Consider the following 22084-nt stretch of genomic DNA (forward strand, 5'->3'; position numbering starts at 1 on the left):
AAGTCTACAATATTAGTAATTTACACTGTAACAATTGTCATAATACGAGACTGTTTGTTTCTTAAGAAATTAAAAAAAAAAAAATACTTGCATAGAAAACTTCCATATGCCAGGAAGAAATATATATCTGAGCTCATCCCACAAATGGGATTCGAACCCAGTACCGCGGTTTATCAGGTAGGGTCACTACGCGCTAGGCCATATCGGTCGACGAATTGCCTTTTTAGAGATTTCGACGGTAGACGTTCGCGGTAGGCCCTCTGCGTCCAACCCAAGGTTGCACGTTGCGGCCTAGAATCACTGTAGGTTGCGACCTTCGCCTCGAACTCGATCTCATTTCGGGAACTTGAAATATCATTGTCTGCCTGGGAACGACAACAACAAACAAACAAATCATTAATTTGTTAAACATAGGTACAACAGTATGTCTTAAGAATATTTGTATTGGATTTGTATTGTATGTCTTAAAGTACAATCACTACCTATCACTAATACCACTATGTTTCGCCATATGGCATACAAATTGTAGCTACAGACATGTAGGGTACATTTAAAATTTTGGATTACGATGTCACAGCAGATACTTTTATACTACTTTGTTTCTTATGCTAGTGATATTATTATTATTTGTTTGTCTTTTCCATATCTCGGGACCATGGGGTCCCGGACCTTTGGGAGGCATGCGTGGGGCCGAAGCCAACAGCACAGAGGCCCTTTAAGACATTTTAATCTAAAGGCAAGGGATACACTATTATTATGAGCCTATTGTGTCCCACTGCTGGGCAAAGGCCTCCCCCCTCTTTTTCCATTCCTCTCGGTTTTGTGCGACAACTGACCAGTCTCTCAAAAAGGAGTCTAAGTTATCCCGCCATCGCCGACGAGGTCTGCCGGATCCTCGATTTGACTCGAGAGGCTCCCACTGCGTGCGCAGTGATAGCTACAGATATTTTATATAGATACTTAGCGTTAAATTGAAATAAGTATAGAGAAAACTGAGCGGCCTTCTAGCATTGTCCAGTCATGATCCTGCAAGGGAGGCCACTCAGCACCCCCAGACAATAGCAAATGAAACAAAGAGAGATGATTAAACACGTGAACGGGTGAACATAGATATAAATTCTTGTATACCTATACCTACTTTACAACCATAACTTCAAAAAATACAAATGTACATTTTAAAAATGCCAAAATTCCTTTCGGGACAATAAGTAATATTTACATGAATTAGCAAATAGGCCCAACTCGTCTACATAATTATCTTTAGCAGACGGCGAGAAATGCCCAAGGCCGCCGCGAAGGTCTAAAGTCAAGTCAAGTTCAACCGGCGTCTGTCCTTCTCTAACGTCTAGTCATTACCGTTCCTCTCGCTCGCACACACGTGCCTTCGAGGTCCATATAGGACAGATATTTGTATTGTTTAAATAAAAAGAGGAGTTTTGTCTCATGTTTTATTTTTTTTATATTTAGAACTGAGCGCCGGTGAATTTTAAATTATTTTGGTCAAAAGTGAAGGACATGTTTTGTAACTGAGAATGTTTCAGTTCAGGGTTGATCATGTTTCAGGAAATTGTTTTAAGTTCAATAGAATTTTTAGCTAAGAACTATACAAAAACTGCACTCGTTTTAGAACAATTATTGGCTAATAAGGCAGTTTGTATTTTAGGTAGTTAAAATTGTGTATTTTATGAAGTTAAATTAATAGGAAATCCACCTGTCCCGCTGTTGAAGTCTCGACTACCATACACGCGAAAGCACCTGACTGACATACAGTTCAAGTTTATGTTGTAGATATTTTAACAATGTTATGCGACAAATTGGCAGCTTCATCGAACCTACTACAAAGTACCTACTAAAGGCATTCAATTTAGGTCGAGAAAAAGGGAGACAGATTTATGTATTTATTTATTTATTTAGGTTTGCCAACAGGTGTAATACAAAGATACTTAATACATTAAATTTACTTATATTATAAGATAAGCTTGCTCGAGTATGATTTTTCACCCAATTACAGGCAACACGGCATGCATGTTTCAAAATTTTCCTTAATCCTAAGTAGGAACAGATACACAGATATACCCAGTTATATAGCTCTGTCCCTATTTCTCAGCCTAAACTGAACGGCTTTAGTAAATGGTAACCCCCCAGGACTTACACATTGATAGAATTAAATCCTTAATCAAAAATATGACAAGCATCATTGAGTGTCCAGTTTCTAATGAAAAGCTTTTCACGTTACAGATTCTGCAGTAACCATGGCAACAAGTGTCCCAGACCCGGCACGGCGCCCGCGGAGCTCATGTGTGTGGCTGAAGCCATGATGCCAAGACTCATACTGCGACTACTGCAACATTTTAGAGAGAACAGGTAAGCCAACGAGAACAAGCGGGCCTCTATTACTAAGTAGTTTAGACTTAGGCCACAGTATAATAAAGAGTACTGTCGTACAGTATGGCCACTGCCGCTCCCCGCTGAAAGTGCCGCCCACCCCCTCTCGGTTACCTTACAGTTACCGCCTGTCAAAAACGCGAACAGTCGACCAGTCATATTTCACTTATACAAGCATAGTACGCGTTCATCCACACGAGCTTAGACTGTGTGCTAGGAACGCGCCTCTTTCATATATTTGATCGCCAGTGTCCGAGGTGTGCTTAGACTAGTCGTGTTTGCCCAGACCCTTTAGCACAACTTGCCTTGTCGCGCGCGAGTCCATACATCAAGCGCGACTTCAAGTATGGACTCGCGCGCGACAAGGCAAGTTGTGCTAGAGGTGCTGAACGTGCAAGTTGTGGAATGAGCTACCTTCTGAGGTCCCTTGCGCTTTGAATGTGGTTCTTCAAGAAGCAGGTGTTTAGGGTTCTCTCAGGGTGGCTCCCCTGATGTTGCTTATGTCCATGGGCGGCGATGACTGCTTCTCATCAGGCGTTTGCTGCTTATATTATGAAAAAAAAAAAACCACCACTACCGAGCGTTACCTGCACTGGTCCTACCGCGAGCTAGTAAGCTATCGGCTATAAAAACGAACACGTGCGAATAAAAGAGACACGGCGGTTTTGATAGCTCACCGCTGGGCGAGTAGCTATAAACATCGCCCTGTCTCTTTTATTTACACGGGAGTGGTTATCTTTTGTTTGTTTTTATAGCCGATAGCTCAAAGCTTACTAGCTCGCGGTGGGACCAGTGCCACAAGGCTATAGATTAGATTACATTTCATTTAAATTTGTGGGGATATTCATTTCCTAGAACTAACCATTTCACTCAAAAAATGTTTAGAGCCTTTACTTTGCATTGCTCGCCCAATATGAGTGATTCGTATCTGTCACCAGTATCGTTTTAAATGTACGTGTTTCGCAACCTAACACACTGGTACAGTACAGTACAACTATTCCACGGAGACAGCTCATCGTTCTGAAGACACGTGCGTGCTTAGATACATTATGTATAAGGTTAGCGCGGGTCGGGCAAACAGATTATCTCCGCCGCTCTTTCACCAGTCACGTTTGTCACACATCCACATCCGAATATAAATATGAACTGACTAGCCTTTTCGCGCGGCCTCGCCCGCGTATTAATCTATTTTCCTTTTCCCATTCAAACTTTGGACCCCCATTTCACCCCCTTAGGAGGTGAATTTAGAAAAATCCTTCCTTAGTGCTCCTCTACACCTTTTAAGGAACTTACGTGCCAAATTTGGAATCTCTAGGACCATCAGTTTCGGCTGTGCGTTGATATGTCAATCAGTCAGTTTCTTCTTTTATATATTTAGATGGGACTGTTACTAGTGATACGTTATTAGAAAAATCATAACTTGAATACGAATACGGGTAGCTCCGCGTTTTCAGATAATTACGTAGATCCTTCTTGTTACCTTAAAAGCTCGGCCACACATGCGCGTTTTGAGAGCGAAGGCGGAGCGTTAGCGGAGCGCAATGATAGCGGTGCGCCGGACGAACGCTGGCGTTGCGCCCACCGGACGCAGGCGGGATCTAACGAGGGCAGATTGCGAGCGGAATGCGCGCGGATTGCGAGCGGAACGCCAGCGTTCGTTCGGCGCACCGCTATCATTGCGCTCCGCTAACGCTACGCTATCAAAACGCTTTATGTGTGACGGAGGCTTAACTATGAAAACCAATCAATAGAGAGTATAGAAACCTCAATCAGTAACTTTGATCCATTGTTTGTTGTTTGGTCGCTATGAAAGTCGCCTTATTAACAAGTAGGTAATGTGAACGTCCTAAGTATAATTTTAGATATACCCATATGATGGTTGTCTATTGTTTGCCCGACAGTCATTTAACATAATATTCATTTGCCCGAATCTAACTTGCCTGAATTTCATTTGCCCGAATGATTTGTTTACCATAAAAATCATATGACATACTCGTTGTTTATCGGAATATTACCTTCCATAATCATACAATGCCATACTATTTGTTAGCCATATTATTAAGTGCAATAATATGGTTTCATAGAATATTCAAACGCCATAAGCAATTATTGCCATATTAATTGTTGCCCATATTATTACCTAACCTAACCTACTTTCTGATAGCAGTTTCATTTTCCAGGGGTCACAGTTCTAACCTAACCTAACCTACTTTTCCAGCAGTTTCATTCTCCAGGGGGTCACAGTTCTAACCTAACCTAACCTACTGTCTGATAGTATTTTCATTTTCCGGGGGTCACAGTTCTAACCTAACCTAACCTACTTTTCAAGCAGTTTCCTTTTCCAGAGGTTCACAGTTCTAACCTAACCTAACCTACTTTCTGATAGCAGTTTCATTCTCTAGTCCTTCTAGTACCTATAATAGTAGTTTTCGATTCTGCCAAAGCACATTATGGAAATTGACTTTTCTGGACGCTAATTTGTATGACAAATGATGGTATGGAATGTGGTAATTACGGATTTCGATGATTCTGACAAATGACATTATGGAAACTGACTTTATGGGAAACAAAGTTTCTGGCACTAGATTAATATAGTAAACAATGATTATGGCATAAGATGTTATGAGAAACAATATTATGATTGTTGAATAGGATGGCAAATAAAATTATGGCAAATGAAATTCTGGCAAATGGGGGTATCCCCCATATGATACTTACGGTCGATCTCCTAATCGATCATTATCGGTGCAGCGTGACCACGATTTGTTCTCGTCATGCTGGAATGCATATTGTAAATGACGAATTGCACTATTGTTCTCTTGCAGTCTTGTCAACGACGAAATGCTTGCCTTGTTTACACTGTAACTACAGACCTAATAACATGTTTTTTCCCCTCACTAGCTCGGAAACACGTGTTTTGTCTTTCAATACCAGCGGGTAAAAACGCATTTTATCCAGTAGTGGGTAAAGTAATTTGACCTTGAATAAAGTCAAATTAACTGCATTAAAATTGATAAAAGTAGGTGAATCTAGTAATAAAGATGATTTACCACCTGTGAAACTACTGGAAGCAGTGAAAAACGCATTTTTTGCGTTGTAGTTTCCTCGCTATAATGAGGGGAAAAGTTTTGTGTTACACTCGGGTGCAAATGTATTTTACTTCTCATGTGTTAAAAAACTCGCAAGTTCAGGATTCTATTCTCGAACCACTCGCTTCGCTCGTGGTTCAACTATAGAATCCTTTCACTTGCTCGTTTTTCAATTCCACACTCGACGTTAAAATACAACTTTGCCCCCTTGTATAACAAATAACTATTAAAGTTGTGGACTTTGATAATAATTGGGCACGAAAATTAACCCAGTATCTGCAAATTTATAATCTAGGAAAGGAATTAAATCTTATACATGTCCAGAATAGTTAATAGAAAACTAGTAAAAACCAGGTGTGGATTGTGGATACATAAGTAAAATCTTGTTCCCCAAAAACTCGACAGGTACGAATTGGAACTCAAATCTCTATAGATTGTGTGCATGAACAGTTGTTATTAGATAGTCGCCATCTGATTTTTTTTAATATACTACGTCGGTGGCAAACAAGCATACGGCCCGCCTGATGTCAAGCGGTCACCGTAACCTATGGACGCCGGCAACTCAAACAGTGTCACATGCGCGTTGCCACCCCATTAGAAACAGTACACAGCAAAAAGGAGTGTACAAGTTCTAAGGAGGGTTCGGGTTGCCAACGACACAAAGGACAATAGACGGAACAAGTTAGTTCCGTAAGTCCTCCCGTCATCAGCACACCACACACTCTGGCAGCCTTACTCACCGGCAGGAACACAACACTATGAGTAAGGTCTAGTGCTATTTGGCTGCGGTCTTCTGTAAGGCGGAGGTACTACCCCAGTTGGGCTCTGCTCTAGATTCGAGCGAGACGATATTATCCGCTGTGCTGTGCCCTACCACACAAAGCGGAATATGATTCGCTATGCCCTACCTCCTACAAGCCTCATATCAAGCCAATATATCAAAGCGGGCAAAGCTCTCACACACCTCTAAAGCCTTCGCCACACATAAAGCGTTTTGATAGCGTAGCGTTAGCGTTGCGCAATGATAGCGGTGCGCCGGACGAACGCTGGCGTTCTGCTCGCAATCCGCGCGCATTCCGCTCGCAATCCTCGCTCGTTAGTTACCGCCGGCGTCCGCTGGGCGCAACGCCAGCGTTCGTCCGGCGCACCGCTATCATTGCGCTCCGCTAACGCTCCGCCTTCGCTCTCAAAACGCGCATGTGTGGCCGAGCTTTAAGTGTAATAAGGCCTGAGTGGACGCCCGGAGCGGAGCGTTCGGCGGAGCGTGCAGCGGAGCGGGCGAGCACGTGCGTACATTCTATGCAGCGTCGAGTCAGGACACTTGTATGAGCTTCAATTGTTTGACATGCACGCCGCACGCCCCGCCCCGCTGCACACACAATATGAGTGTGCACTCAGGCCTACACTAAGTGCACTCTGTTAAGGCGTTGAAGTAAGTATTCAGTTATCACTGACCACCTCGACAGCTCCGATATATCTGATAGCTACTGCAATGGAAACACTACCTGAGTTTCTTTGTCTTGTATTTTTATTTTACACAATGATGACATTTCTCTCTATTGGAAAGGCCTCTGGAAGTTTGTTTTTTATTGCACCGCACTGCATTATCAATCGAGGTCGCCGCGGCATTACCATAACGTGACGCGATACGCTTACAGTTACATGAACTGATAGTCCCTGCGCTTCTCCGGACGTTTTCAGCGTCACTTCCAATAACAATATAAGCTTTCTAATCGAGTTTTATTTACATACCTTATTTGTTTTGTCCCTTTCTGTCTTGTTGACTTATGTATTTGAGAGAAAGGGACAAAACACTTTTTTAACTAATCAATTCAGTAATTCTTCTATGAATAGGGGCAAACGACTTCTTCTACGAAGGCAAACAACACCAGAACGATCAATAGCCGGCATTTCAGATGAGATTAAGTTATTTTCTTAAGGCTGCTTTCAAAAAAAACGTCAAAAGAATATAAAATTGTTAGTTTTAGTCGGTGAAATACTACACTTTCCGTTATCCAATAGATTTCTTTAATTAAAGTTCCAGTTAGAGCATCTTATTATCTTGATTTTTATAAGACTGGATTTTTGAAAACTAACTCACTAAATTAATTATGAATTTTTCTCTAATGCACGTTTAGAAAAACGCACGTATAGAGCTGAATCAGTCGATCTTATTTGTAAAATTTGGACAATTTTGAATATTAAAACGGGTAAATTTATAATTCGTATGTATATCCTGTACCACAATCATTTCAGACTAGATTTTTATTTTAAGTTTTTGAAAAAGAGTAAACTAGCCTAAGGCGAATTCAATTTTTTTCAGAAATTACCTAAAATTAAGTGACAATTTCTTTGAAAATCTACATCACATCGAAGTAAGTTTTGTACTAAATTAATCTAAAACGTTTACTTAAATTGCTGTTATGCCTTAGTGATTATAAATTGCTATTATTGATTTTTGCCAATTTTTTTAAAACGAGCCTTCACCGGTACAATTATTACCACTTTTGGACATTTTCTCATATTTTGTTAGACCAAGTAGAAAAAGTCCTATAATGTGATATATATTTATAAACTACTCGCAAAGCCCTTTAATTTGATACCACACACGGTATGATCGAGCGCTCGGTTGCGATTTCACTATTTTTAACACGAAAGCCCTCTTAAGGGTTTTATTGAAGGCCTCATCGGTTATCGAATATTAAATCATCTTCATACGTAATTTATAGGCCAAAGTTACAACGGCTAACTTATCAGTTAAACGAGTTCTGCGCTTAGTAAAAGGCTTAACCCCGTTAAAATATAGTTTATTTAAGACACTTTACGGAGAAGCCCTGCAAGTGCGTTTAAGGTTCGACGTTCAAGTGTTTTTAACCTCAGCTGGGGCCTATTGCATAACAATTTACAACTTGTATTACAAGTGGAACTCTCTTTCTTATAAAATGAATTGGAGGGGGACTACCGCTTGTAATATGAGTTGTAAATTGTTATGCAATAGGCCCCTGGTCGCTTGCATTATACATTTTATACGAATGCACTAGTATTTTCTTTAAAACCGTCATTTGTACAAATTCTGCTCAATGGTCCCGAAGTCCGCTTTTATTTAGAAACTACTTATTTCACTTCGCAAGAATAGGTAGTATTTGCGCAGTATACATTCTTCGAGAGCATTCCATGAAATAGTTTATCTCTGTCCCGTACAAAACGCGAATAAAAAAAGGCTGATGCAAGAGAATCTTACGGCTCAGCCACGACAATGGTCTAAGCGCGACAGCGGTGAGCGGCGGCCATACATTGGAGCGAGACACAGCGATAGGACTTTTCATTCGCACGTATGGCTGCCGCTCACCGCTGCCGCGCTTAGACCAATGTCGTGGCTGGGCCGTTAAGGGCATTGTGCAGAATTTATGTACAGAAAAATGATCGGCTGCTTTAGACGCCGATAAAATAATCGCAACACACGAAATATAATGCGTTTGTACGGGACAGCACATTGGATGCTCCGTCGGTGAAATCGGTAGGGACTTCACAAGATATTTTCAAATCCATGTTTTATTTTTGTTCCAGTGACCAACCCTCAGGCCAGGCACAACCCACATCGAACAGCTACCGCATAGCGGTGCAAGAATGCGAGGGCTACGTGCAGATGCTGATGGAGTTCAACAACATGGGAGACCTGATGCGCTCCGCCATGACCAAGGCGCTCATCAACCCTCAGGTATGTTCAAACCCAGGACCGTCGGCTTATCAGGCAGGGTCACTACCCACTAAGCCAGACCAGTGGCCTATAGCAAAGAGGATCGAGTATTATAGAGAGTTACTGTCAAAGTAAAATGTGTAATCGCAGTGCATAGACAGCCATCTCTCGACACAAGCTTAAAACTTTTGAACCTCAGTTTTGACAATTTGGCCCATATTCTTAGCTTGATATGTGTTCAAATGTCAAATATTAATATTAGCGCCATCTTTGGGGCGTAGGTGAGAGGCTGGCAACCTGTCACTGCAATGTCACAATTTCGATTTCTTTCAAACCCTTTTTGCCAAGAGTGGTCTTTCGTTCATCGTGACCTATTGACAAGTAGCAGTACTGATAATTTACGCTAGTTGACGCATGATTGTCGCCAGATGTCAATGTCACTTAACTATGCTTATACAAATAACCCGCATTTACTGATGTATGGAGTTACAACTCTTCCCTTATGCTGTAGGACAGTTGTTTCGTCAACAATTTGTATGTGAATGTGATGAAAGTCAAGTAATTGTCTGTAACAAGAAACATAATAACGGTGGTGCAGAAGAATAAGGAAAACCACAGGTTTATTATTTACGAATCAGGTTGCGGTCTAGCCTTATACAAACAAACACTAACCAGGCTTGGTTAAGAGGTTTGTTAGCAATATTTTTAGTACAGTCACCTGCAGTAACATCTTCGAATTCCGCAATAACATCGAACAAGATCTTATGCACTATTGTGTACTGGACCGACGCGTGGCAATTTTAATTGGTCCTAATTAGATAACAAAAGGCAAACGAAGTATAATTTCATTGATATAAACTAGGGATGTTACGAATATTTGCATTCGCATTCGCATATGCGAAAGATTCGCATTCTTTTAAACATTTGCATTGACATTCGCATTCGCTTCAAACAATGCGAATGTTTTGCGAATGCGAATGTGTGCAAGTCGCAGCTTGTTCCTCGCCCGCGCCGGCCGCTCCAATTGCTACTTGTCGACTGTCGACCCGCGCATGCGCAGATAGGTCAAATTCGTACGGCGTGAACCAATTTTGACCAATAGTAAGCATTTTTAATTTTTTACCTAGCGGGTTGTTGGTGATTGCTTGGTTTTTATTTTGTTTTTTTTTATGAAATTCAGCGATATTCACATTCGCATTCTGAATATTCGCATTCGCATTCGCGAATGTGACACATGCGACATTCGTGACATCCCTAATATAAACTGTTGGGCTGGTTTTAGTGTCACGCGGTCCGACCGCGCGGAGATATCCGTACGAATAATTTATATGAAGTTGACGTGGCAGTCCGCTTTACTCTTAACGTCTAGTAAAGCGGACGGAAATAGTCGAGAGCGTTTGTATGGAGAATTGACCCCTCCTGTATCGTCATACAGGAGGGGTCAATTCTCCATACAAACGCTCTCGACTATTTCCTCCCTGGTTTTGGAAGATAGAGCAATGATTTTTTCAATACCAGATTATTATTATTTTTATCTGTGTCGGGCCGTTTTGATTTTTTTGATATTCTTATCTTTAAAAACGCTAGAGCACATCGAAAATTTCCTAAAACGGCGCAAAAAAGGTGTGGTATTCAAAATTAGTACTATTAGCAAAAAAAACTAAGCGGTTCGACACAGATTATTTCATTATTCTTCAGATTCTCAAATTTCGTTACGATTGATTAAGTTTTGAAGGAGGAAACAGTCGAGAGCGGAACCTCGATTTTAAAGATTTTTTCGCAATATCATTTAACTTAGTTGCTCTGAATGGACATTTTTTTTTCGATAAATAGGTTTAAAGATCTTTATTTATCTCAAAAGAATACAGAACATATTCACTTACATGAGAATTGGTACTATTTTATCATGCAACTATAAAAATATTCGATGAGCGCACATTATATTCTTATTTACAAAATACACTTACTCTAAAACTTAAACTAAGCTTATTTTTTTTTTGTATAAGGTAGGTATAAATACATTAAATCTAGTTAATATCACTATAAATTCCCAAATTGAAAGCATTTTCGCTTCTGTAGCGACTTAAACGCTCCCTGAACTTAATACATATTAGTCCGATGTGGATCGCTCCGCTCGGTCGGTCTACGTGACAATAAAACCAGCCTTGATGTTTATGTCTGACCATGTTTTGTTATATGAGAGAGTACACAATGTTAAAGTCCCGTACGTTATTTACAGATGTACAGAAACCTGGTGGAGCCCCCATTCCCGGACACCGAGTACGGGCGCTACATGGCCGAGTCCAACCTCACCTACGAGAGGGCGCTGGATTCCTTCCCGGCGCCCGAGTACTTCCCTGACGAGTAAGTTGCAATAAGAGGAACCTAGGCTACTGTAGAACTATGTCATAGTGACGTTATGAATCACATTATAAGAAATTTCTTACTGCTTGTCATTTTGGCATGGTTGTAGACCTCGCGAAATCATCAAACTCATTGGAAGTGGTGGGTATCAAAATATATAATAGTTTGAGCCGTGACATTAAAGAAGCGGCTTCTTATGAGTTGTTTGTTAAAAAGCTGAAGGACTTCTTAATTGACAAGGCATTTTTTACGGTCCGTGAATTCTATAGTAAGTTTAATTTAAAATGATGAATGTGTGCTTTCTTCCTTTGACATTTTGTTTTAATTTCTTGTGTGTGTGTGTGTGTGTGTTTTTTTTTTTTATATATAATTATGGTTAGTATTTAAATTTATCATTATTTTTTGACTAAGTTGCTTAAGATTATTTAAATTCCTTATTTATTGTATTATTGTTTTTGTATTTTTGACATGTGTTGTTTATGGCATTAATGGTTTTGAATTGAATTGAATTGAATAGAGTGGCCTAGGGTTCCAATTGGTTGACTGTACAAGTTAGCGGCACGTAAGTTTAGCGCTGAGTGAAATGTGAAGAGGTAATCCCCTGAGAGACCTGTTTTTGACTTCGCGCTAACCTTACGTGTCGCTACTTGTACTTCCGGGCGAGACCGCAAGTTGTGCTAGACCAGCTGAGAATCTGCCATAAAAAATTGAAATCAGTTCGTTATCTGCTTCCCTATCTTGGGAATTTGAATCATAAATATTACGATAAAGACATCTTTAATTGCGATTTTCAAGGTATAGCCTCAGTACTAATTTTATAATTTACTGCAATATACAATCTCATCCACAAAAAGCACAAATTCTTTTGAATAGGAAAACCTACTTTTCTAAATCATATTGTCGTTTGTGTTGCAGATACCGCCACCTCCCGGCATTGGCCCCGCGACTGTCCCACAACACGCTACTGGACGAATTTATCTTCTGGACATTCAAATACGAGTTCCCTCAGAACGTAGTCTGTTTCCTGCTCAACATGCTGCCTGACCAGGACTACAAGGTAAGGCTGGTTGGAAAATATGTATGATGTATACTACGACTGTTTGTGTTCTAAAAAAAAAACAAGAGTGAGTGACTAGTGAGAATTAGGGTGTTTCCAAACTTATCGACGCGAAATCGGCCCTAGCCGACCAAAAATCACTCGTTAGTATGAAGACTCGTTAGTTTTCACATTATCCGATCCGATATCGGATGTAGAACCGATATCCCATACATTACAGGCGCCATCTTGGTTTTTTTACGCGTCGTCGTCGCTGAACGCATTTGGGGAGACTCGGCCACACATGCGCGTTTTGAGAGCGTTAGCGGAGCGCAATAATAGCGGTGCGCCGGACGAACGCTGGCGTTGCGCCCAGCGGACGCCGGCGGGAACTAACGAGCGCGGATTGTGAGCGGAATGCGCGCGGATTGCGAGCGGAACGCCAGCGTTCGTCCGGCGCACCGCTATGATTGCGCTCCGCTAACGCTACGCTGTCCTTCCGCGACTAGACATGAAATCGAAACACCGCAGAAATGTAGTCTGGCTCTGTCGCGCCAATATGCAAGAGCGATAGAGATAGATAGCTACGAAAGAGATCCTATCGTGAGCGTTTGTGCATTTGACTGCGCACACTGAGTAGACGCTTGGTCGGCTTGGCTTTGGGCGGAGCGGGCTCACCGCGTACACACTATGCAGCTCGGAGTCGGGACACTTGCATGAGCTTCACTTGTTTACATTGAGAGGTTCCCTATTTTCCTGACATGAAACTGGAGTAAAAACTTTAACCAACCGTATTGCTTCCAGGAACACCTAACCCGCACGTTCGTGATGCACTACGCTCGCATCCCGCTCGTCCTTGAGGCCGCCGGCGACCCCGATATGCTCTCCAACCGAGTCGTCCACATGTCCGTCCAACTCTTCTCCAACGAGGCCCTCGCCCTGCGCTGCGTCCAGCAACTACACCTCCTACACGTCATGGTCCTATCACTCAAGCTCATGATGGGCAAGATCCTCGTACAGAATACACTCCACGACCCAGAGAAGAACACCCATAAAGTGATAGACTGCACGCGGAGAGTGATGAAGGAACACTGCTACTGGCCTCTGGTGTCGGACTTCAACAACGTGCTGTCGCACAAGAGCGTGGCGCTAGTGTTCCTGCAGGACGACGCGCTGGTCGAGATGTGGTTCCAGTTCCTGTCCATGCTGCAGGGTGAGTGCACAGAATACCATCCTCAAGGCCTAGTAGTAACTAGAGAGTGACGGAGTAGCACTTAAGCCTCCGCCACACATGAGCGTTTTGAGAGCGTGGCGTGAGCGGGTCGCGATGAGAGCGTACCGCCAGCGCCGCGCCTCGCTCACAAAACCGCTGGTGTGTGGCAGACGCTTTAGTATACACGGTGTTTCCGGTATCACTCAAAACCTCAGACACCCCAACTGATTTTTATTTTTTTAAACTCATCTAGACTATTCATCTTTTAATCTGATCGTTACTTTTTTTTTTATTGAATTTTTAATTTTCTGTACAGCTCTACTTGACTTTTAGCTCTACACTCAATAAAGTAATTGCTAACTACCATCATAAACCATAACACTATTTATTTGTGTACGTTACTGCAACGACATAAGGTTTACCAATAGACAGCTAAGATGTCACTGTAAAACACTTTAAAGCTTTGTCACAGTAAACTTCAAATTGGACAGGTAATCGCAGTAAGCAAATAAACTCAATATTCAAAATGACAAGGTTGTAATTAGGTACGAGTTCAATTTGTTATGACTTATGATAAACATTAAGATTAAACTGACAAACAACGTCAAACTAGTAGCGGAAAAAAAAATCGTCCAAGTAACCAGCCAGTATTAATACCCCTAAATACTGAAAAAAGGTAAACAACCTCTTAGCAATGCGATATACACAATGTTGTATTACGAGTACAATAGAATGGGCACGTAAAAAATAATTAATAATACTAATTTAAATAAAAATATTACCCCCATCAAGATATAGCTCAATCGATTCTACTCTCGATTCTGAACAAACTGTTTTCAGGTTTTTAGTGTTAAGTGAAACACGGTGTATTACTCCTGTATCACAGACGTGTGCTTCCTCTTGCGGTAATTATCATCAGCGATGAGTTTTTTTTATACTACGTCGGTGGTAAACAAGCACACGGTCCACCTGATGGAAAGCGGTCACCGTAACTTATGGACGCCTGCAACTCTAGGAGTGTCACATGCGCGTTGCCAACCCATTAGACACTTGTACACTCCTTTTTGATGTGTTAAGTACTTAGCAAAAATGAGTGTACAGTCGACTACAAAGAGATGTACTTATCCATTTTTTCACCTTATTACAATGCAATAACTGATAGGCCGGAGCTGATAACTAACGTGTTTAATGAGTACTTCGCGTCGGTCGGCGAGACGGACCTTGGAGCCGGCGCCGATCCGTCGCGCGCGCATTGTGTGCATACCCCCGTTAATAATTCGATATTCATACGACCCGCCACAGAAAGCGAAATAATTAAATTAATAAAGCAGCTCAAAAATAAGTATAGTTCCGGTATGGACGAAATACCACCAGTCCTATTAAAAATATGTACAACAGAGTTAGCGACCCCTCTTACATGGTTAATCAATCAATCATTTAACGAAGGAAAATTCCCAGATGTACTAAAAATCGCAAAAATAAAACCTATTTTAAAACCAGGCGGTGATGCAAAAAACCCTACCCAATATCGTCCGATAGCCCTCTTACCGACCATTTCAAAGATTTTCGAAAAATGTATGATAAATCGTGTTTATAACTTTTTAGAGAAATTTAACATATTAGATAAAAACCAATTTGGATTCAGAAAATATCATTCAACGTCACTAGCGGTTTATAAATATATGCAAAACATTTTTGAGCATATAAACAATAAATCATATGGTGTAGGGCTTCTGTTGGATATGACGAAAGCGTACGATAAAGTATCCCACGAAATATTACTTTATAAACTGTATGGCATGGGAATACGCGGTCTCGCTCATAACTGGTTTAAATCATACCTTCAAAACCGTATGCAATGTGTACAAATAGATTTTTACGACGAAAAATCCGAAGCTATTAAAACAGTTACGTCAAACATGCGAAATATAACCTGTTCTATCCCCCAGGGAAGCGTTTGTGGATGTCTCCTTTTCTTGGCGTATATAAACGACCTGCCAAAAAACATAGACACGAACACGAGCTGCGTTATGTTTGCCGATGATGTTTCTCTTTTGTTTAAATGCAATAATAGTTTAGAATGTAATAATCAGCTTAAAAATATTTTTTTCACGGCAAAAAACTGGCTCAGTGACCACAATTTAGAAATTAATTTGAATAAAACCAAAATTATACAATTTAAACCTGCACAAAAAAAACCTATTGAGTTAAATTTAGAAAGCAATTCGTGTAATATAGAGGAAGTCACAGAATTCAACCTTTTAGGCATAACAATAGACTCCGGAATTAATTGGAAAGGACATATCCAAAAAATTAAAACAAAAATGTCTAGTTTTCTATATGCACTTAGTGTATTAAAAAGAAATACAAATTTTAAATGTGCGTTATCAGCCTACTACTCATATGCGTTCGCGTGGCTCCGCTACGCCGTGGAGCTGTGGGGGACAGCGCCGAGGCCGATCAGCTGTTCGTGATGCAAAAGAAATGTGTTCGTATCCTAGCTAATATCCGGATCCCGAACAGTTGCCGCCCATACTTTATCCAATACAGGCTGTTAACCCTACCCTGCATTTATATATTACAGGCTGCGCTTTTTGTCCGGGAAAATTCAGATTTATTCGTATTAAAACGAGATAAGGAAAATACTAGACCGCAATACAGGAATAAACTCCTTTTACCAAAAACTAATTTAGAAATGTGTAAAAATAGTCCCCAATATAAATGCATTTTGATATTTAATAAAATTCCTAACACAATCAAATTAGAACCTAGAAATGAATTATTTAAAAGCAAATTTAAAAAATTACTAATTGATAAATGCTATTACTCGGTTAAGGATTTCCTTAATGACAATAGTTTGGATAGCATACCATAATCTTTCAAATAATATTAGAATATTAAATGAATTGTATTTATTGAATGTAATCAAATTAAATCATTAAATTAATTGTTATTATATACTAATACCTAAAGTTTAGCTTTTAGTCTAGTTTTAAGTTTCTGTTGCATGCCCTTCCAGGGTGTCATGGCCTTACTTGTACCTTATTATGTAACATCCTAATTTTATTGTACATGACTACAACAAATAAATAAATGAAATAAAAATAAGGTGAAAAACTGTATACATCTCTTTGTAGTCGACCGTACAAGTTCTTAAGTTAAGAAAATCTGGCTAAATAGCTCTGTAACTAATTCATGGTTTTTCTCCCAGGAATGAACGTAAACGTCCGCGAAACCGACGGCCACATCGAGTTCGAGCCGTCCTCGTACTACGCCGCGTTCTCTTGCGAGCTGGAAGCGGCCGCTTATCCCATGTGGTCGGTGCTGTCCCACCTGACGAGTCCGCAACACGCGCCCCTGGCCAAGAGGATAGTGGCCGCCGCGGCCAACTGTCTGCAGGAGTGGCTGGATGAGATGCAGTGCACCACTCCCAGGGCGCTCCAGGTCAGTAGGCTCCTCGTGTTACCAGGGATAGAACCCGCATACCCCATGTGGTCTGTCGAGTCCACAACATGCCCCACTGGCGAAGAGGATAGTGGCCGCCGCGGCCAACTGTCTGCAGGAGTGGCTGGATGAGATGCAGTGCACCACTCCCAGGGCGCTCCAGGTCAGTAGGCTCCTCGTGTTACCAGGGATAGAACCCGCATACCCCATGTGGTCTGTCGAGTCCACAACATGCCCCACTGGCGAAGAGGATAGTGGCCGCCGCGGCCAACTGTCTGCAGGAGTGGCTGGATGAGATGCAGTGCACCACTCCCAGGGCGCTCCAGGTCAGTAGGCTCCTCGTGTTACCAGGGATAGAACCCGCATACCCCATGTGGTCTGTCGAGTCCACAACATGCCCCACTGGCGAAGCGGATAGTGGCCGCCGCGGCCAACTGTCTGCAGGAGTGGCTGGATGAGATGCAGTGCACCACTCCCAGGGCGCTCCAGGTCAGTAGGCTCCTCGTGTTACCAGGGATAGAACCCGCATACCCCATGTGGTCTGTCGAGTCCACAACATGCCCCACTGGCGAAGAGGATAGTGGCCGCCGCGGCCAACTGTCTGCAGGAGTGGCTGGATGAGATGCAGTGCACCACTCCCAGGGCGCTCCAGGTCAGTAGGCTCCTCGTGTTACCAGGGATAGAACCCGCATACCCCATGTGGTCTGTCGAGTCCACAACATGCCCCACTGGCGAAGAGGATAGTGGCCGCCGCGGCCAACTGTCTGCAGGAGTGGCTGGATGAGATGCAGTGCACCACTCCCAGGGCGCTCCAGGTCAGTAGGCTCCTCGTGTTACCAGGGATAGAACCCGCATACCCCATGTGGTCTGTCGAGTCCACAACATGCCCCACTGGCGAAGCGGATAGTGGCCGCCGCGGCCAACTGTCTGCAGGAGTGGCTGGATGAGATGCAGTGCACCACTCCCAGGGCGCTCCAGGTCAGTAGGCTCCTCGTGTTACCAGGGATAGAACCCGCATACCCCATGTGGTCTGTCGAGTCCACAACATGCCCCACTGGCGAAGAGGATAGTGGCCGCCGCGGCCAACTGTCTGCAGGAGTGGCTGGATGAGATGCAGTGCACCACTCCCAGGGCGCTCCAGGTCAGTAGGCTCCTCGTGTTACCAGGGATAGAACCCGCATACCCCATGTGGTCTGTCGAGTCCACAACATGCCCCACTGGCGAAGAGGATAGTGGCCGCCGCGGCCAACTGTCTGCAGGAGTGGCTGGATGAGATGCAGTGCACCACTCCCAGGGCGCTCCAGGTCAGTAGGCTCCTCGTGTTACCAGGGATAGAACCCGCATACCCCATGTGGTCTGTCGAGTCCACAACATGCCCCACTGGCGAAGAGGATAGTGGCCGCCGCGGCCAACTGTCTGCAGGAGTGGCTGGATGAGATGCAGTGCACCACTCCCAGGGCGCTCCAGGTCAGTAGGCTCCTCGTGTTACCAGGGATAGAACCCGCATACCCCATGTGGTCTGTCGAGTCCACAACATGCCCCACTGGCGAAGAGGATAGTGGCCGCCGCGGCCAACTGTCTGCAGGAGTGGCTGGATGAGATGCAGTGCACCACTCCCAGGGCGCTCCAGGTCAGTAGCCTCCTTGTGTAACCAGGGATAGAACCCGCATACCCCATGTGACCTGACGAGTTCACAACACGCGCCCCTGGCCAAGAGGATAGTGGCGGCGGCGGCCGAATGATGCTACATATTGTTATTGTAGCTATTTGATTAGCAGCTTACTCCGCCATAGGCAGCGATTGTCTGTTTTTTCTACACCACGCTTAACAAATTCAATACCAGACAAAAAATAACGCACCACGTCAGAAACTGGTGGGTTCTCCGGCATCCGAGCAAAAATTACAAGTGTCCACCAGGGGCCTATTGCATAACAATTTACAACTTGTAATACAAGTGGAACTCTCTTTTTTAATAAAATTGGATGGGGACTACCGCTTGTAATATGAGACCCAGGTGGTTCTTGGCTGCGAAAGTTAAATGGTATGCTTGTATTAATTGCAGTAAATGAATGAACCTTTTGTCCTCAGGCTGGCACGATGCACGCATCCTTCCACTTCCCGTTGCACCGCTACCTGGCAGCGTTCCTCTGCAGCTGCGTGCGCACGCTCGGCGTGTCGGCGGCCGATGTGCTGCCTCCACCTAGGGTGCTGGCGTTACTCGCCCACCATCCGCTCAGAGTGCAGGTTAGTGCCTCGTACCTTATAGATTAGCTTCATGAAGTCCACGACATCTACAGAAGACACTGGTCACACCAATAGCGAGGAGCAAATGATAGCCGCTATCTGGCGACGTTCCTCCGCAGTTGCGTACACACGCTCGGCGTGTCGGCGGTTGATGTGCTGCCTTGCCTCCACCTAGGGTGCTGGCGTTACTCGTCATCCATCCACTCCGGGTCCAGGTTAGTGCCTCATGTTTATAGGTTGGCTTCATGAAAGCCACGACATCTACAGCAGAAGACAGGCTTCTGAGCCAAGTATACAAACCTGCTTATAGTTATTGAAGATAACTGATCCTACTGGAGAAGTCTTGAAGTTTCCTCAAGTCTATAGGAATAGGCTCTAGCCGACCAAAGATCGCTCGATAGTATGCTCGACGAACACACCCGTACGAATGTTACTTGACATAGTCTACGCCTTACATTTGTTTTATTTCACGTGAATCACGTGGTCTACAAAGAAGTACTGTCACCGTTTAAAAGGTTACCTCAAACAGATTTAAAAAAAGGTTCAAGCTCGGAAATTAAATAAAAGTAATAATTAAGTAGTACTTAGAAGGAAAGAAAGTTGTATCAAATAGCTACAAAATATTAACTAGATACAAAAACAACAGTTTACAGGCACGATTCTGATCAGTACCCATCGATTCCTGCATAGACTAAACTAAATAAAGGAAGACGTGTAACTCAGTACATCGTTTTATATGTTTGACTCGTAAAACAATAGATGGCATTACTATACTCTCGCGACAAATGGTATTGTTCAATTCACGAAATAATTTCATTTAAATGACCTAAGTCGTATTATTTCAAAATTTGGAACATGATCGTACAACATTATCACTATATAACACCGAAATTAACAAAAACAATTAAGTCATTTTTTACCAATCGGGTACTTGAATCAGATTCAATTCATGGGAAGTGTTTTGTACGTTTGATGACTAATAGCAAACATTATAATCCGGTAGATGGCGCGTATGCAAGATGCACAACACTGCATGCTAAACAAAGTTGGCATATTAAAGATAAGTTTTAAATTCAATTTATTTATTGTTCGAATGTGAGTAGTTAAAATCGCTGTCAATAGAAATTGCCAACAATGTAAACAAACCATTATACAAAATATCAATATTTTAGCACAATTTTATTATTTCAAAGGTTGGATTTAGCCAGTATCTGTAGGCCTAGCACATGATGGCCGCGGGAGTATGTCGCCGCGAGATAGATGACACGTCTTTGTCTAATTGTATTAATGACATAAGGACAGGTAGTCTATCTCGCGGCGACATACTCCCGCGGCCATCATGTGCTAGGCCTGCTGATGAGTTAGAATGAAAATTAAAGACATTTTGACAACGTACAAGGTTTGTTTACATTGTTCACAAATTCTATTGACGGCGACTTTATAAATGATGAATTGATGATAGGGTTAGTATTTTGTAACATCACAATCTGCCAGAATTTGGCGTACAATACTCTTGACTCTCAATATGCACATTCATTATCATTAGTATTTGTTTTTTTTTGCACAAGTTTTAACGATTATTCTAAATTATCTTGGACGTACATCCCAGAATAGGCAAAATATGCTACGTAAAATATTACAACCCTAAGTGCGGATGTCAGGAAGGATTTCAAAGGCGAAAATCAAAAATGGCGGCTTAAATATATGGGATATCGGTCCTGCATCCGATATCGGATCGTATAATGTGAAAACGCACTAAGACGGAAGTATTACTTTCAGATTATTTTATTTTTATTACTATAAAAATGTTTTACCACAAACAGCTACATATATCAGCACGACAGAGTCAGATGGCACTATTATCAGAATAAGACAGAAGTTGTACGATTTGCGGCTAATTTATGATCAACATTCATCATTTCATCATCGATTTTTTTAAATATATGAATGTGGAATAAAACAATATATTTATAAGTCAATTTTATTAATTAAATTCTTTGAAAAGTTTCTTAATTATCATGCTAAGTGTTGAAATGCATTGAAATATTTATTTTCAGTACAGATGGTGTTTTTTTTACGCACTAGTGCGAGAAGTGGTTCATTACGAGTATATGTCAGGTCTAGACTTCGGAGGGCCATCTGTACTGAAAAACGTCGTACGATACACGTGCGAAAAGGAAATTCGTAACTCGTGTCGATTTTTACGCACTTGTATCGTAATGCACTATTTCCAAGTAGGCATATTACAATGATATGAACGTCAAATAAAGCTACGCCGGCTTTAACCCTACGCCTCAGCCACTTTTTTTCAAAATACACATGCAAAAGTATTCATAAAGAAAATATTAACAGACTGCTCTATGGAAATTAATTTCAATAAATTATACAAAGTACAAAGCTACTATGCTTAATAAGAGATGTTAGAGATACTGTATAGAGTCTCTAAGTGTCAAGGTATATCTAAAAAAATAAAAAAAATATACATGATGAAGAAAAAAAAAACGAACTGATACAAATAAAAAATAACGAAAATAACTTTAGAGTTTTAAAAGACTCTTGATGTCTCAACTAAAGAAAAAAATATATATAATGCCGCCGCGGGGCGGAGCGGC

At 42.0% G+C, this 22084-nt stretch overlaps 1 protein-coding gene across 1 annotated transcript in view; it reads left to right on the forward strand.

The window, feature by feature from the left end:
• Positions 1-22084, forward strand: part of LOC125230309 (E3 ubiquitin-protein ligase Ubr3) — a 182319-nt gene that overhangs the window by 81156 nt on the left and 79079 nt on the right. The window contains exons 3-9 of the mRNA XM_048135438.1: positions 2239-2364; positions 9042-9192; positions 11411-11535; positions 12451-12592; positions 13376-13784; positions 16996-17228; positions 19317-19472. Coding sequence (XP_047991395.1) covers positions 2239-2364; positions 9042-9192; positions 11411-11535; positions 12451-12592; positions 13376-13784; positions 16996-17228; positions 19317-19472 — 1342 coding nt within the window. The remainder of the gene's footprint in view (positions 1-2238; positions 2365-9041; positions 9193-11410; positions 11536-12450; positions 12593-13375; positions 13785-16995; positions 17229-19316; positions 19473-22084) is intronic.

This window comes from Leguminivora glycinivorella, chromosome 10 (genome assembly GCF_023078275.1).
Source record: "Leguminivora glycinivorella isolate SPB_JAAS2020 chromosome 10, LegGlyc_1.1, whole genome shotgun sequence".
NCBI lineage: Eukaryota > Metazoa > Arthropoda > Insecta > Lepidoptera > Tortricidae > Leguminivora > Leguminivora glycinivorella.